Source organism: Natator depressus, chromosome 1 (genome assembly GCF_965152275.1).
Source record: "Natator depressus isolate rNatDep1 chromosome 1, rNatDep2.hap1, whole genome shotgun sequence".
In the NCBI taxonomy this organism is placed as follows: Eukaryota; Metazoa; Chordata; order Testudines; family Cheloniidae; genus Natator; species Natator depressus.
Genome location: NC_134234.1, coordinates 346,433,749 through 346,451,338, shown reverse-complemented (window position 1 = coordinate 346,451,338; position 17,590 = coordinate 346,433,749). Strand labels below are relative to the sequence as shown.

Sequence of the window (17,590 nt, the reverse complement as noted above, 5' to 3'; positions counted from 1 at the left end):
AGCCTTTGGTGAGGGACCATGTCAAAGACTTTCTGAAAATCTAAATACACTGTATCCACTAGATCTCCTTTGTCCGCGTGCTTGTTGACCCCCTCAAAGAATTCTAGTAGATTGGTGAGGCATGATTTCCCTTTACAAAACCTGTTTTGACTCTTCCCTAACAAATTGTGTTCATCTGTGTCTGATAATTCTGTTCTTTACTAGAGTTTCAAGCAGTTTTCCTGGTACCGAAGTTAGGCTCACTGGCCTGTAATTGCCAGGATCACCTCTGGAGCCTTTTTTTAAAAATTGGCTTCACATTCGCTGTTCTTCAGTCGTCTGGTGCAGAGGCTGGTTTAAATGATAAGTTTCATACCACGGTTAGTAGTTCTGCAGTTTCATATTTGAGTTCCTTCAGTACTCTTGGGTGAATCCCATCTGGTCCTGGAGACTTATTACTGTTTAGTTTAGCAATTGGTGCCCAAAGCCCCTCTACTGACACCTCAATCTGGGAAAGTTCTTCAGATTTGTCACCTAAAAAGAATGTCTTAGGTGGGTGAATCTCCCTCACTTTCTCCGCAGTGAAAACCAATGCAAAGAATTCCTTTAGCTTCTCTGCAACAGCCTTGTCTTCCCTGAGCGCTCCTGTGCACCTCAATCATCCAGTGGCCCCACTGACTGTCTGGCAGGCTTCCTGCTTCTGACCTACTGAAACAAATATTACAGATAGTTTTTGTGTCTTTAGCTAGTTGCTCTTCAAATTCTTTTTGGCCTGCCTAATTGTATTTTTACACTTGACTTGCCAGGGTTTATGCTCCTTTCTATTCTCTTCAGTAGGATTTGACTTCTCACTCTGAAATGATGCTTCCCCCCTCCCTCCAACAGCATCCTGTGCTCTGTTTAGAGATGGTGGTGGATTTTTTGTCCTCGTTCTGTGTTGTTGTTTTTTTATTATTTTTATTTAGAGGATACATTTACTTTGAGCCTCTCACCTTCTCACTCCTTTCTTGGCTTTTCCCTCCTTTGTATTTGTCTGAAGCCAGCATTATAAATAAACCCTGCCCTCCCCCCCACAGGCTGCCCCAGCGAGGGACCCAGCCCATCTCATTCTGGATCTGGGGAAGAGATGCAACTGGATCTGACTCCCATGGGTACACGAGTCAAGACACCCACTGATGCCAGCACTAAGATGCCCATAGATGCTAGGGTCAAGGTAGTCATCGGTGCCAATGCCAAGACGCCCCTGCCTCCTTCCAGTGCCAGCGGATGGTAAATTGTGACCCGCACACCACAGGATTTGCCCATAAAGCAACCCCGGCTTCCTTAGAGGCAAACCCAGGGGGCTGTTCCCAGACCACTGCCGAGACAAGGGGGCGGGGGACACTAATCAGCCGCTGGAGACCTGGAATGAGGCGCCCAGCCCCTGGCAGCCCGGGTGGGAACGGGACGCAGGGCCCAGGGGAAGGCAGCTGCTCCACGGGGCCAGCCCTGGAGCCGGAGCAGCGGGCAGTGCTCTCCCGCAGCGGGGGTACAGGGCTCCGCAGCGGTCAGCAGGCAGCCCCTGGCCCCGGCCCCATCGGACTGAGGGAGAGCGCTGGCCCCAGGGGGCCCCTCTCCGCAGCACCGCCAGCTGCTGCCGGGCGGGAGCTCCAGCCCCTGCGCACCGCATCCTCCCGCTGCTGGGCCCGGGGGCTGGGCCCGGGCGGGGCTGGGGAAGGGACCGAGCCCTCTTGGCTCTGGGGGTGCCGGGTGGCAGGGGAGGGCAGAGCCCGGGGGCCGCGCAGGAGAGCTGCTCCTGTGCGCTCCCCCCGGCTCCGGGCCCTGGAGTCCGCGGGGGCGGCGCCCCCCTGGGCAGCTGGGCACCCTGGGCAGCAGGAGGCTAGTCTGGGGCAGCGTGGCCCGGGGACCCCCCGGCTGCTCCAGGGGAGGGAGGCAGGGAAGCAGGGTGGGCAGCCTCCTCCATCACCCAGCCCCAACCCCCCGTCTACCCTGCCTTACGCACGGGTCTCCCTCGGCGTCGGGGGCCCCCCCGGCTCCCCATTGCAGGGGGCAGCTCAGGGGGGCCCTTGGCTTGCAGAGCTGCCCGCGCCAGACGTGGGGTCGGGGCTCCCCGCTCTGCCCCTGCCCGCGGGGTGCCCGGGGAGACGCTCAGGCCCGGAGGCGGGGGAGGGGAAGGGGGGGCGCGGTGGCTGCTCAGGGCTGGGGCTGGGGAGCGAAGGGCCGTGGTTAATGTATAATTGGGAGCATATGGTATTGAGAAGGCAGCCTGTTCTCTCGGGAGCGCTCCGGGCTGGGAGGGCTCCGCTAATGATGGTCAATTACTCACCAGGCTGGGCCAGCAGGGTTGCCACTCCGGGCTCCTGGAGGGCTAATATTTGCTCTTCAAATATTTTACTTGAAAGGTTTACAGCGTGTTTTTATCTGCAGCCCCCGGCATAGGGGGCCATCTGCGCCGGGGCCTCGGGGTTTGTAGAGACATCGCTCCCCCCCCCCCCCGCCCCAGGGTCCTCCAGCCGGGCCTGTCTTCTATTTGTTCAATGCAGGAAGGAAGGGGGCGGGGGGGCACAACAACCCCGTAATAAAACAGAACCCGAGCTGGGTTTATGATTGAATCCGAAGCACTTTGCCATCTGGCAGGTGCCTGCCACCCCGCCTGCCCTGTTTGCTCAAAAAGCGCCAGAAAGCCGGGCACCCGGCGAGCCTGCGGGCCCAGCTCGGAGAGGGATGCTCCGCACACGTGGCCGGCCGGCCCCGCCACCCCCGGGATGCAGGAACCCACGGGGGAGGCCGAGAAAGACCCCCTGCCCCGCCCCCAGCCAGCCACCCGCCGGGGATGCTCCGGGCTCGGGATGCTGCCGCTCCTGCAGCTGGGAGGATGCAGGCGGGATGCAGGCGAGGCGGCGGGGCAGGCGCTGGGATGTGCTGTCCACCCCGAGCTAGTGCTGAAATCCCTCTTCCCACAGGCGCTGCCTTCGGGGAGCGGCTCCTCCCGAGGCGGGTGTCAGCTCCGGGCCAGGCTCCGCTTGCCACGGCCGCCCCCCGGGGAGGGCCCGGAGCCCAGGGAGCGGGGAGAGGGGGCCGGGAGGGCACAATCAGAGCCATGGGGTGGCCTCCCGGCCCGGGAGATTGGGCCACTGCACCCTCCATTCAGGGCCAGTGTCCCCTGCAAAGCTACAGATCACGGCGCAGGGCCCCGCTCCCACAAACCCGGGAGTCCCTCTGCTTCCCAGGGGACAGGGCCAGCTGACAGCAGCCCCTGCCTGGCCCAGAGCCAGCCCGGCCCGGCCACGACCCCGGAACGGCCCCAGGAGAGCGAGTGCGCCCAGTCCGCGGGTTCAGCGCCCTCCCCCCGGCGCTGGGTGAGTCACTTCGCCCCCCGCCCGCAGCCACCGGACCCCAGCGCCGGCCCGGCCTAGGCGTGTCCGGGGAGCCTCTGTCCCAGGAGCAAGGGCTGGAGAATCCCCCTCAGCGGGGCTGGGGCTGCCCTGGGCAGAGGAGAGGCAGCCCGGCGCTGGCGGGGAGGCGGGGGCGGGACATTTCGGGGGGTGGAAAGCAGCCTTTGGTGGGGGGTGGGGGGACGAGTTCAGATGAATTTAGCCTGCACAAGAGTGTGCATGTGAGTGTGAGTGCGAGTGTGCATGTGAGTGTGAGTGCGAGTGTGCGCGCGCGTGTGAGTGTGCGTGTGTGTTATAACCCTGCCTGTCTGGACGCTCTGCGCACAACCCAGGTGCCTTCTCTCCTCCTCCGCCGGCCCCTGCCCTGTGACATCACCGCCTGCCACCCCCGTGCGCCTCTGCCGGGAGTCGCGCTCGCCCTGGGCTCCCCGGGAAGGGACTCCAGCTGCTCCAGGGCCCGGAGCCGGGCAGGGCGGCTGAGCTCTCCCGGGCGGAGCTGACACCCCAGGAGGGACAGAGAAAGTTCCCCGCGGCTTCCAGCAGGAGACGTCGCCTCCAGGGCCGGCCCCCCTCTTTGCTCCGGTCAGGTAGCTGGACTTTACAGGCTGCTTTAACCCTGGGGGGCGAGGGGGGGCTAGTTTCTATTTGGCTTCACTTTGCTGCTTCTGCTTCTTTGTAACACGCAGCCCAAGGCACCTGTGCCCCCCTCTGGCCTCCTTCCTACGCGCCCGCACAGCAGGGGAAGCAGCCTTTGCGCCGGGCGGAGGCTTCGGGGTTTATTCCTTCGCCGGACAGATCCCCTGGTCCTGTCTGAGCTGCGCCAGAACAGCGATTCTCCAGCGAACGGGGAAGTTTCAGGCTCCTCCCTGACCCTCTTCCAGCCTGTTCTAATCTGCCCCTGCGCCCAGCGCTCTCCTACGTGAACCCAGGGCCAGACCCTGCCGTCCTTCCTCAGGCAAAACGCCCACTGGCTGCAGCAGGGGCTCGACCTACGCGAGGGCTGCAGGGCTGGAGGTCTGGAGGTGTATTCGCCCCCCCCCCCCCAGCATGGCAGGTGAATTCACAGGGAAGGGCCCCCTGCCCATCGAGGAGCAGGTTCTCCAGCCACTGGAAATCAGTGCGGCTCGGTTCGCGTCCCCTCTGATTGCGCCAGCTGATGCTCTGGCCCAGGGCCGGCGGTGGTAGGGGCTACGACGCCACGTATCCAGTGAGTTACACCCCCAGGCAATCCGCAAGGAGTGTGGGGGGGAATTGCCATTGTTCAGCTCCAGGAAATGTGCGGGACCCTTTCCCCTTTGTTTAGTTCCTTGGGTTTGTGTTTTATTGGCGTTAATGAGCACAGTCCACCACCCCAGACAACTTCCCCAAGCTGTGGGGTGGGTGGGCCACAGGGAGGGAAATCGGCCCACGCCTCTGAGCGAGCCAGCAAGTCACAAGACATCGGTGAGCTTTCTTGGGTGACCGCTTGCACCGGGAGATCAAAACCTCTATGTCAAAAACCCCGGGCAGGATTCTGCACGCCAGCGATTCTGGGGAGGCCTCTGGGAATCAGGCTGCCGGCAGCGGTAAGGGTATTGTGGGGGAGCCTGCAGGAGGGGGCAGGGCCGAGCTAGGCACTGTACAAACACAACAAAGAGATGAAACCAGCCCGGCAGCTGCCTCCAGGTGGATTTAGGGTGGAATTTTAGGCACACAAGTTGGGAAAGTTGAGTTTATTCATTTCAGGCGGACTTTTCAAAACCACCCAAAGAAGTTAGGCACTCCTCTTCCATTGACTTCCCAAGGGAACTGGGGGCCTGTCTCCTCTCTAAAATCTCTGAAAATCTTCCCCTTCTTCTTTCAACAGTTTTTGATTGTGTGGTTTTTATATGTGTGTGTGGGCGAGGGGAGAGAAGGTGGCAACAAATATACAATATTGTGTTGGCTGTTGCCATTGGTTGTTATGAAGATGCAGAAGTATATACGCCCTATTTTAGGCTCTCAGTTACAAGTGAAGAAAGAAAGAAAGAAAGAAAGAAAGAAAGAAAGAAAGAAAGAAAGAAAGAAAGAAAGAAAGAAAGAAACTGTTTGGGGATAGATAGATGGGGTGTGTGTAGATCGATAGACAGAGAGACTGATGGGGTGTAGATAGATAGAGGGGGTGTATGAGGATAGATAGATAGATAGATAGATAGATAGATAGATAGATAGATAGATAGTGGGGGTGGATGAGGATAGATAGATAGATAGATAGATAGATAGATAGATAGTGGGGGTGGATGGGGATAGATAGATAGATAGATAGATAGATAGATAGATAGATAGATAGATGGGATGTATGAGGATAGATAGCTAAATAGCCAGCCATTTTCATATAAGCCCTGAAAAACTAAGGTCCACACAGAGGTTAAGCTCACATGCCATTTTTCCTAAGAGCAAGGCTGGCCTCAGTGGCCTCGGCCAAAGTTTCTTCTTGCCCTATGCAGAGTGATGTCTGGTAGTTGCTCGCCCACCCAGCGATGGCTGCATATTCGTGGGGCCGGGTGTCTGTACTTGCAAAGCACCGTCGGATCCCTTCCGTCTCCCCAAAGATGAGACATTCGTTGTTATTCGATACCGCATTAAACCGGGCACAATGAGCGCGTCTTTAGTTCTCTCTCCGCGTAAGCTGCCGGGACGTTGGCAGGTGGTAACTTTCGGTCATTAACACTCCGAGGGAGAGTCCGGCCGTAACCTGGCAGTGCAAGGCTCCGTGTCCTGGCAGGACCGCCCCCCCCCGATGCCAAAACTTGCCCCGGCGTTTCAGAGGCGTTCTGGCTGGGACGGGACTGGGCTTTGCAAGCCGCCGCTCTGCGGAGACACGGACAGGCGGGACCTGCTTTGGGTCGCAGTGCAGGCGTCGAGGGAATCTCTGGGGCCGGGGAGGGTGGCATCCGTCCAGCACCAAACAGGAACGCTGGGAATTGATTGGAAAGTTGTCCGGTTCTTCTCTCCATGGCATAATTATCCAGCCTAAACAATTCAGTCTCTGACACACAATGCGCAAGGTTGCCTTTGGCGCGGGGACGGGGGCGGCTTGCGGGACTGGAGCCTGGCCCCCAGGGATGCTGTGCTCGCCGTCTGTGCCAAAGGCCAGGGGTTGCGGCCGTGGCATTGGAAGCCGGTTGGCTGGAACATGCAGCTCCCAGGGGACAGGGGCGGGGGGTGCGGCGTGGGCCGGAGGGCAGGAACACCCCGGGCCCAGGAGGAGTCTTCTCTTGGCACAAGAGCAGCACCTGGAAGAACACAGATAGCGCTTTCGAAGTGTAAGACAGGGCAGGGAAGAAGCAGCGCTGGGCCCTGGGGTCACGGTGCACTAGCCAGATCCGGGGGTGAGCGAGAGAAACTCTGACTCAGCCCCCAAAAGCTGCCACACAAAAGACAGCGTAGCCAGTCCCTGCTCTTCCGTGCGCTGCGATAAACCTGGAGCGGTTCCGCCGGCCCCAACGCGGCTCCACCGATGGGCGTGCGGGGACAGTCAGACCTTGTGCGTTCGGAGTCGGGCTCTCCAGGCCAAAGGCTGGTCTCGTGTGTCGTGGTGTAAACCTGGAGTGACTCGGGAGTGCCGGCAGGACCGGGGCTGCCCCGCGGTTTAAAACGAGCAGACGAGTGAGAGGCGGGCACAGAAACGGAGAAACGGTTTGGAAAATAAGCCCCGTAGGGAACAGCTGGAGAAGAGGGCTGGGCAGAGCCGGGAGAAGCCGAGGAGTTAGATGGGCGAGGGGCCAGGCGGGCGCCCCAGCTGCTAAGGATGGGGCTGTCGGGGCGGGCTGACACCGCCCGCAGGACGCCAAATACCTAACACGCGCCAGTAACTTCCAGGGGCCGGGTGACCCAGCGCCGAGCCTCGCCATGGAAGCCGCCACAGAATCAACGGCGCCCCCAAGCCCCCTGGAGCAGAGGCACCCAAGGCCACGGACTGACCTCCAGCCTCTGCCAAGCGACGAGCCACTCCGCACCTTTCCCCCGGGCAGTCGGTTCCAAGTCTGCCGGTTCAAATCCCTGGCATGGGGCAGGGGGTACGAGTGACCTCGGTTAGACCTCGGCAGGGAAACCCCCGGTGAGAGGGCGGGGGCAGGAGTCTGAAAGCCCCCTGCCAAGCCCCCCAGTTTGGGCGGCGCAGCAAGACCTCGAGGGAGGCTGAGGAATTACTGTCAGGAGAGAAATTCACAGACACGGAAGATATCAAGTGTGGTCCAGGGATCATGGGACCATCCTGCCAAAGGAGAGAACCAGACAACCTATGAGATCTCCCAGCCCAGCCAAGCCAAAGTGTCCGTGATTATCATCACATGCACAGGGCTGGCCCATAGTGTCTGGGCTGGCGTTTCCAGGTCACCCCCGCCCAGGCCCCTCTCCTCCTGCTCCTGTCTGGTGCGGTTCCTTTCCGCCGCCGTCCCAGCGTCCCACTTGCTGCCGTCTGTGGTAGCCAGAGCCCGCAGCAACCCCTGGGAGCGGACCCCACGGGGATGGGCAGCCGCAGAGCGCCCGAGCAGAGCGATGTCCTTGCCAAGGGATCGGATTCATTCAGGAGCAGCTGTGTTGTCTCACCCCTAGGGGGGCGCCTCTAACACTCTGGGCATGGCAAGCAGCTGCCGGCACACCTGTCTCCGGCCCCCTAACCGCCGACTATAACCCAAGGGGGGGTGAGTACATTCCGTGTGCGCAGCGCCGAGCGCAGTGGGTGCACGGGGGTAGCAGGCGGTGCGCCGTCGAGGGGCTATGGCGGTACAGGTGAATGGATACTACGAGGACGGCCCGTATTCTGGCCTGGGGTCGTGGGCTCTCCTGGCCGGGGTCCGCAGCCCGAGAACATCCTGTGCGGGACACCTGGGCTCACCATGTGGCAAGGGGGAGGGACAGCATTTTCAGAAGCTTCCAAGTGACTTGGGGGCCTAAGTCCTATTTCCAAAAGTGACTTAGGCACTGGAAGTCTAAAGCCCCATTGACTTTCCATGAGACGGAGGCTCCTAAGTCACTTGGGTGCTTTTGAAAATGTGACCCTATCGTTGTATGTCTCTGACCCTCTGGTCTCAGGTCCCCCCTGCAGCAGGGGAGGTGTCTGGAATTGCCTCCCCATCACTCACGTATCCTGGCCTGATCCGAACGACCCTCTGGAGGAGGCCCAGGCACGGAGACGCAGCCAGCTGAAGCCTGAGACATGCAGCACCAAGGTAAGAGATGCTTCCACACCGAGGCAGCCACCAGCCAGTGCTGCTCCAGCTTGCCGCCCCCCAGGGCAATTCGGGGTTTGCTGCAGCAAGCCGCAGGGCTGGTATTACAGCTGATGTGAGTTGTTGCAAAGAGGGTGAAAGAGGCGCAAAGGAGGGAATCCAGTTGACTCGCTTTGGCTCGAGAGGGTGGGCGAGTTCTTAGCGCACAGGAGACCCCAGCTCTGCCACTGGTTTTCTGAGCCAGGCCCTGCGTTGGGGGCAAAGGGGACTCCTTGGATTGAGAACAGAGCAGGATTCGACACGGCCCACAGAGGACCTCAGAGCAGCCTGGGGGGGGGCATCCCCTTGGCTCCCCCAGGTGTAGACAGGATGTATCCCAGGGTGGCGGATCGCATGGTTAGGGTCACCCCTAATGCCACTCTCCACCTACATCAGGCTGCTGCTTCCCTCAGCACAGGGCAAGGCCAACCCTTTCGTTGTGGTAAACAATTATCCAGGCCCCAGCCATCTCCCCCTCTGTTACCGCAGTCACGCTAACACCCACGTCGCTCCCCTCCAGTCCATCCAGCACTGTCTTCCTTCCCCACCAGCCACACACCCTCCGTCCCCGTTGCACCGAGTGTCAACAACGCCTCATTGCCCTGCCCTGCCCTGCTGGCACGTGAGGGCTCGTTTCCTGCCAGGGTCCCGCTCGCCCTTTTCTCAGAGAGGCCGTAACCCGCACACCCCACCCTCTCCCTGTTCAGCCCCTTCTGCCACGATGCGCACGTACACCGGCTCTAGCCCATCCCAGCTCTTCCCAAGCTGCGCTTACTCCCTTCACTGGGGCTCCCTGTATGCCCGCGCTCCTCTGGGCCTGTCTTCAGACAGGGACCTCGTCTGAGCGGGGGCTGTCTTTGGACTGGTGCCCTGTACAGCTCCTGGCATATTGCCGACACTACGCAAATAATGACAATGCAATTGGCACTCCTGCTCTCTCAGGGGCCAGAGACCGGCTCTTGGCCGTGAGCTAATTCCTGAGGTGGTTTTTTTAAAGCTGCATAGAAAGGCACCAGTGGGAACAGAACTGGACCTGCACCCTGCCTCAGTGGTCTGGGGTGCTGAGCAGAGTGAATTGAGATTACAAGGAGACACACACGTAGATTCATAGATCACTGAGATCATCCAGTCTGACCTCCGGCCTAGCACAAGCCAGAGAATGTCCCCTAGTGATTCCTGCACCAAGCCTATATCTTGTTGTTGGGCTAGAATTTAGGGGTTGGTTTAGAAAGCATCAGCCAAGCTAGGTTTGAGGACACCAAGTGGCAGAGAAGCCACCGTGTCCCTCGTTCCGTTGTTCCTCCTTATTAACACTTCACATCTTATTTCTAGCCTGAATTTATCTGGCCCATCATCCCCCCAACCCACCAGCAGAAACCTCCTCTCAATGGACCGGAGACAACATGCTCCTGAAATAGTCACGTAGACGTCCCACTGCACCATCCTGTCCCCTTCCCCTGCCCTGCCCGGCACAAAAGCCCCCTTGTCTCCTGTTAGGCAGCCTGTGGGTGGGGTGGGGTCACCTCTCTGCCTGCAGGAGCCCCACATCACCTGCCTGCCCGGGCTTTTCCACAGGGGCTGGTGGCGTGAACCAGCTGGGGGGACTCTTTGTGAACGGCCGCCCGCTGCCCCCTTGCAAGAGGAAGCGGATCATCGAGCTGGCGGCGAGTGGGGTGCGCGCCTGTGACATCTCACGGAGCCTGAAGGTGGGAATTGGACCAGGGGGGAGGCTGAAGGGGGGGAGGAGGTGCATTTATTACTGTTCCCAACACATGGGTGGAGGGTATAATAGACCAGGGGAGGCTGAGCCTCCCCAAACAGCCAGGCTGTGGCCTGCCCATGCTCCATCCTGAGGCCCCGCTCTTCCCTTGTGGTCCCACTCATGCGGCTTCTCTTCCAGCCCTCGCTCCGCCTCTCCCCCGACTCCTGCAGGGGCTTGGGCTGGTCAGCCAGCAGGCCAGGGCTTGGAGTGGCTGGTGGGCTGGGGCTTGGGGCAGGTAGCTCAGCTGGGCTGGCCAGGGCTCCTTCTGCCACGGTTGGGGGCTCTGGTGGGTGAGGGGGGCAGAAGGGGCAGGGCCTCAGGCAGAAGGGGCAGGACACCTCCCATGTCCCAGAAATATACAGATACCAGCAAAAAGCAAGGGGTGGGCCTGGGTCAGCTGACAGGAGACAAGCAGAGGCCGAGGGGCAGAAGCCATGCAGGGAAGGGCCAGGGGGAGCCTGGGCAGCAGGCTGCCAAGGGAGGCTGGTACGGAGGGTGCAGCTTTACGGTGCTTGATCCCCTATTTCTCCCACCTCCTTATGCCCCCGAGTCCCCACCCAGAGCCCGTGCCTCAGTGTCTCTCTCTCTCCGTACCGCAGGTATCCAATGGCTGCGTGAGCAAGATCCTGGGCCGCTACTACCAGACAGGTGCTGTGGAGCCGAAGGCCATCGGTGGCAGCAAGCCCCGCATGGTCACCCCAGAGGTGGTAGCCCGAATCTCGCAGCTGAAGCTGGAGCACCCGTCCATCTTCGCATGGGAGATCAGGAGGAAGCTGCATTCTGAAGGCATCTGCGCCAGTGACCGGACGCCCAGTGTAAGCCACCACTTGGAGGAGTCACAGAGCCAGTCCAGGGATCTACGTCGATCTGCCACCACTGAGGGCCTGGCCCTCTGCTTCCATCCCAGGCTATGCACAGCCCACGCACAGTCAGCCAGGAGCTGCTTTACTCTTGTTACTATCTCGGGCAAGCCAAGGGTGTGAGGAGGGGGCTATCACTACCCTGACTGCCCATCTCCAGACTTGCCATCCATCGGCACTTTCTCACAGGCTCCATGGGTGAAGTGGGCCGGAGGAGGGGTTAGGAGGAGATGGGACATGGCCTGCCAGATGGTTCAGCAAGGGCCGCCCACGCAGAGGGGAAGGAAGCGTTGGGGCAGTGGGGGGAGAAGTGGACAGCGGGGGAACGATGGGGAGCTGCCCTGAGAGCAGCAGGGGGTTAGAGCTCATGGCAGGGGTGTCGTTACTGCGCCTGACAGACAGTGGGGATGGTTCTGTTGAAGATCCAAGTGGAACCACCCATCTGCATTTCAGGTCAATGGAATCAACTGTGCAAAGACAGAGCCTGGCAGTTCCCAAGGCCAAGTCTCCACCTGGGGCCCAATGAGACCACTGCACTCAGTGGGAGCCCATGGTGAAAGCCAGGCTGTTTTCTGGAGAGGGTCCCCCACAATGGAGCAAATTCCCAGGGGAAATCAGAACGCACCTCACCTGAGGGTTCCCAGAGGGAGAGGCAAGACCTGCTCCTGCTCACTAGCTTTCCCTCAGTAACGTCCGGTACTATTCCCGGGGGCAGACCACAGCGCCGAATCTATTAGAAGGGCCCCGGACAGAAAGAAAGAGAGAATAAAACGTCACCGCCAATGTCACAGCATAGGGTTAGATTTTCTAATCACAGAGTCTCTGCTATAAATCTCCAGTTTCCATCTCTGATTTGCAGATTGTCTCACTGCAAATATTAATATTCCATTGAAATTAAAGGGCTTTCCAGCTCATCAGGCATTAGGAGCAGATGGGCGCCGTCCCTTGGAGTGGCCATGCCACAGCATGAACACAAGAGCAGTCAGGGAAGGCTCAGGAGCATCGGTACTTCTGGAGGTTCGGCTCGGAGACTGGAGCTTCGAGACTTCCACAACTCCAGGCCTGCCTGCATCTCAACCCTAGCTGCCCCACTTCTCCATCTACATGCCCTGAGCCAAATCCTTCTCCGTCTACATGATCCAGAGCCAAATTAAGTCAATAGAGAGACTCCTGTTGACTTCATTCCCCATGCTCTGCTCATTCAGCGTGCAAGAGCCGCTTAGCTCCAGGGCTGTGGGTAAGTCTGACTGGGTCACAGACTCTGTCCCCAAGCAACTCCCTGCATCTTCTTTGCCCAGGTGTCCTCCATCAACCGGGTGCTGAGGAACCTGCAAGGGGATTTGCAGCTCACAGCTGACTTCGGTTTCATGATGGAGCCGTCACCACCAGGTGAGACACGCCATGGAAAGTCCCCAGGAGCAAAGACCCTTGGGACAACTTCAGCCAGCACGTAACAGGAACATGCTCATAACATACATACATGGGGAGACACTCATGTGTACCCTACCTCCCGACCTCACACAGATTGCTACCCCTGCAGACATCCCCTCCCGAGTCCTCAGTGCAGCGGTGATGCTGACGTGTCCCCCAGGGATAGCGTCCGTACAACCGGAGCCCGCTCCAAGGCCCCGCTAACACCAAGCTGCTGGGTAACAGCTCCCTCCACTATGGGAAATGCATCAGAACGACCCACTTCTTGCAGACCCCGATTTAAATCCTAACCCCACCAATTCCTTCTCTCCTGCCAAGGGAAACCCTGGAGAGCAGGCGCAGGTGGCGTAGGACAGTATCAGCTGCTCAGGGTCAGACTCTTGGGGGTCTGAGACCTTCTCCCCCTGGGGCTGGCAAGCACAGCACACACACTCCCCGAGGGGCAGGGAGAATCTCCCGTCACTCGCCAGAGCCCCCTTCGGCTGGCTGGTCAGAGCGGCAGGACTTGGGGAATACCACGGCCAGCCCTTCGTGGGTGGAGAGAGAGGTGCTTCAAAGGGCAGGGATCAAAGCGGAGTAAAGAAGGGGACAACTCCAAAGGGCCCCATTGTCCGTCCCCTCCAGAATGCTCCTACGGAGACATTTATTATTATTAGCACCATAAATGGGCATGCCGTTATATTAGTGAATAGCTAGGGGTTCTGCTTCTAGATACCAGCCCCATTGCTGGCTTCACCTGCCCTTCACCACCAAGGAGACTACCCCTCCCAGAATCCCTGGAGACAGTTTGAGTGGCCACCCTAAAGGAAAGTGCCTAGAATTTACCACTCCATCCAGCATGCTTCACTCCCCTCTCCCCCGCGCTGCAGGTTTCCCCTGGCCAGGAGAAGCTGGCAGCAAGGTCTCAGCAGAGGCACCCGCATCCCGATGGCACCCTGGGAGGAGCTCGGCATCGGCCAGGGGACCCCTGCCGGGCGTCCAGCACAGGAACAGGACAATCTTCTCAAGCCAGCAGTCAGTGGCCTTGGAGAAAGGTGATTGGCTCGAGGGCTGTGAGGATGAAGCCATGATCTGATTCTCAGACCCCCATGTACACTCAGGCCAGGCCTTGAGCGACACGTCACACCATTGACTTTCCAGCTTCAGAGCGTGACCCAAGCACAGATGGCCAGGGTCAGGAAGGAACTTCCCCTAGGGGCAGGTTATGCCATAATTGTCATTTAAATCGTCCTCTGAAGCAGCTGGTGCTAGTTACAGTGTGACCCCAGCTCTGAATCAGACGAGCCATTCTCATAATCCTAAATAGATTCCCTATTGAAATCAATGGGGAGTAAGCAATGATGGCAGGGTGTGGCCCTGTATTATGGGGGAGGTGTTGACCTAGCTGTTCATCTCTGGGGTGGTAGCTGTGGTCCAAGGCAGGATCACTTTGCTCCAAACTCCCTTCCAGAATTCCAGAGAGGGCAGTACCCCGACTCCGCTACCCGGGAGAAACTGGCCTCAGCCACCCAGCTCCCCGACACCACTATCAGGGTAAGTGGGAACAGCTGCTGACCCCCTACCCCCCATGCTGGCTCTGCACATGCAAACCCAGGCTGGTGGCAGCTGTGTTTGCACACCTGTGCAAGTGCAAAAGCACGTGTATGTGCGGAGCAGTGTCTGATAGTGAGCAGACCTGGGCAACGCCTTTTGGGTGAGACTTTTTTTCAGCAAAAGATGCAAATTTGGCGACACCAAAACTTTTCACAAATTCATGTCAGGGTCACCAAATAGTTCACTTCAAAAATGTTAAAAAAAAAAAAAAAACCTCCCCAATTAAAATGTTTCATTTTGACATTTTCAAAACAAAATATTTGGATTGTTTGGTTGGCAATGACTTTTCGTCTCAAAATTTCCTTTACTGTTTTTTAAATTTCCAAAGCATGACAAATGGCCAAAATCAAAACAAAGCTGCTCGTTCCACCCAAAATTATTTTTTTCAACTTTTCTATTTGCCAAATATTTGGAATTTTTTTTTGTCAGTCTGACCCCAAATGATATTTTTTCCAACTTTTCGAAATCGCCAGTGAACCCAAACATCTGTAATTCATGCAGCTCTCTGAGGGGGAGCAATTGTCAATGAGCAAATTTGTGTGCGACGAGAGTGCAGCTGAGTCTGTCTATAAAGGGACCGTGCAGGCGCGCCTGTGAGTGGCCGTGTCTCAGCATGTGCATGTGAGTCCGAGCGAGGGGTGCATTAGTGGCTGTGCATCTGTGAGTGTGGCTAAATTAGTGAGTGTGCCCCAGTGTGGGTGTGTGAGAGCGGCCCAGCCGGTCGAGGAGCCAGAGGAAGGCTCTGTCCCTCTGTGCATCTCCCCAGCACCTTGGCTAGCTACCAGGTGCACATTATGTGGGAGGCAGAGTCCCAGGGAGCTCAGATTTCATTGCCCTCTTTGTGTCACTTGCATTCAAGCCCATGCTGGTGTGTCTAGACCAGTGCCAGGGCGCCACCCAGAGGAGACTTTAGGTGACAACAGCTAACTTCTGAGTCTGAAGCTCTGGATATTTTTGTCCTCCCCTTTGCTGAACCAACAGGCCCCAGGCTAGGGCTGGTTGCTCTCTTTGCTGGCATGAGGACTGTGGCTCTGCAGACGCGTATTGGCCCTGCCATGGGGGTGTCAGATCATGAGACAACAGTCACACACACACGCACTCACAGACACACACCAGCAGGCACAGCCAGGTAGCGCACACCCTGGAAAAATAAAACCCACACACTCATTCTCATATGTATTCTGGACACACTTTGTAATGCCAGCTATAAATCATGGTGTCATTGGGAATATTGAGAAAGATGACCTCTCTGAGGACCAGGCACTGGGGCCTGCCGCTGCTCACTCGCCAAGCTACGAAGCATTGGCTTTGTTTGGAATAGCTCTGACAAATGACACCATCATCATATTACACCAGCCTGCTAAGACAGCATTGCCCCTACACACTGCCCAGGCTGCCATGTGACACACTCACAAACCCCTGGGACACACACACACACACGCTGGGGCACGCTCTCCTGGGCCGTGTGCCTCCAACAGTCATTTACCGCTATGCAAAGTGGAGGCGAAGTGCTTCCAGCCTGGGTTTGCTGAGCACACGCTTTGCACCGTGGTAAAAGGCCCCACCAGCGGCAAGGCAGAGAGGCCAGGCCCACCCTCTTGTTCTCTCTTTCACACGCAGCGAGACGCGTCTCATCTATGCCCCACTGTGGAAGGTGAGCAGCCAGCCCTGGCTTAGGAAAGACATTCCAAAGGGGCAGAGTTTTGCCCTGGCACCCAGGTTCATGGACATTAATGCATTAGAAACAGAGCAGAACAAAGCTCAGGGGCGGGGTGTGAGGATTTCGGGCTGTCGTCTTGGGGATGCCCTATCTCCAGCCCCAAATGTTCCAAAAATCATGAGTATGGCTCCAAACAAAAGCAGGAGATAGAAAAAAGTAACTAGTTACGACAGAGAATTCTTTCCCAGGTGTCTGGCTGCTGGGTCTTGCCCGCACGCTCAGGATCCAACTGATCGCCAGCTTTGGGGTTGAGAAGGAATTTTTCCCTGGGTCAGGTTGTCAGAGACCCTGGGAGGTTTTCGCCATCCTCTGCAGCATGGGGCACAGGTCACTTGCAGATGCAAACTAGTGTAAATGGGGGATTCTCTGTAACCTGATGTCTTTAAACCATGGTTTGAGGACTGCAGCCAGAGGTTAGGGATCTGTCACAGCAGTGGGTATGGCCTGCGATGTGCAGGAGGTAAGACTACATGATCATGATGGTGCCTTCTGGCCTTAACGTCTGTGAGTCTATGAAAACAACAAGGAGTCCAGTGGCACCTTAAAGACTAGTCTATGAGTTTCCTTTTTTGTCGCCTTCTGGGTTTGGAGCCTTTAGGGGTCACGTCGTCCAGCTTTTCATGAGTGTTTGGGTGCACCCCGCCAGGAAGGGTGCAGCGGATCACTGGGGGATTGGGGCAGGTCACTGACTGTCTCCCTTCTCCTGTGCTAGGTTTGGTTTTCAAACCGAAGAGCCAAATGGAGACGAGAGGCGAAGCTGAAGCTGGAGACTGACTGTGCAGGTGACAATCTACGTGCACCGCTGAGCCGTGATGCTCCCAAGGGAGCTTTGACAGTCCTGGCCCCTCAGTGCACCTTCTCTTTCCCCCAGCCAAATGCTCTGGCCTGGTGGCCAGCTGCTCCCAGCAGCCGTTTCCCTATAAGTAGGGTATACAGCAGCCTTGGACAACTTCCCAGACACCCCAGACAGTCTCCGATGGGTGGCAATGTCATTATAGCGTCTGTCCGTCCCATCTCCCTCTGCCCACGCAATTCAACCCTTCACTGCCCCTGGCATCCAGGACTGGTTCAGCGAACACACTGTCATTTCACTTTCAATCTCTAGGGAAACCTTCTCCCCTTCAAATTCTTGGGCAGCTGCATGGGCTGGGTTCAGTACAGATGCCACCTTCACAGAGGCCCTGGGGCTGCAAATACCAGCTCTCTACGGATGCCCAAGTCCTGTGTTAAACATTAGAGAAGACTTTCTAAGTACTCTAAGGCTAAATGAGCACAGGAATATCTCCCCGAGGGAGGCCGTGCAATCCCCATTTGTAGAACAGATCAGCCAAACACCTGTCAGGGATGAGCTAGGTTAATTTGGGGCTGCCTCAGTGTGTGGGGGGGAAAGGGGTGGACTTAATGATTCCTTAAGGTCCCTTCCAGCCATTTGTAGGATTCATACCTAGGAAGATTGTTCTGTGACGCTGTATGAGATTCTTGCCCTGGAAGTTGTTAGAGAGATGCCAAGATCATTTTTAATAAGGAAGTCGGAGAAGGGATCCAGGAGTCAGGACGCTTGGGTTCTATTCCCAGCTCCGGGAAGGAGTGTGAGCTAGTGGCTTAACAAGGGCCTGGGA

The 17,590-nt window shown here is 57.7% G+C and overlaps 1 protein-coding gene across 1 annotated transcript; it reads left to right on the top strand.

Moving 5' to 3' along the window:
- The first annotated feature begins 1,386 nt into the window (after positions 1-1,386).
- On the top strand, positions 1,387-16,898 carry PAX4 (paired box 4). The gene is made up of 8 exons (XM_074962671.1): positions 1,387-1,850; positions 10,185-10,311; positions 10,967-11,182; positions 12,526-12,616; positions 13,528-13,692; positions 14,109-14,191; positions 16,684-16,753; positions 16,843-16,898. Exons 1-8 carry the CDS (start codon positions 1,387-1,389, stop codon positions 16,896-16,898), a joined length of 1,272 nt encoding a protein of 423 aa, XP_074818772.1.
- Positions 16,899-17,590: the final 692 nt, after the last annotated feature.

What these genes read in the sequence shown, in the direction of transcription:
- PAX4 (XM_074962671.1), top strand. Translation starts at nt 1,387, where the DNA reads ATGAGGCGCCCAGCCCCTGGCAGCCCGGGTGGGAACGGGACGCAGGGC. An exon ending in GATGGAGCCGTCACCACCAG is followed by an intron (nt 12,617 to 13,527) that starts GTGAGACACGCC and finishes CCCGCGCTGCAG; the next exon opens with GTTTCCCCTGGCCAGGAGAA. An exon ending in GCTGGAGACTGACTGTGCAG is followed by an intron (nt 16,754 to 16,842) that starts GTGACAATCTAC and finishes TCTTTCCCCCAG; the next exon opens with CCAAATGCTCTGGCCTGGTG.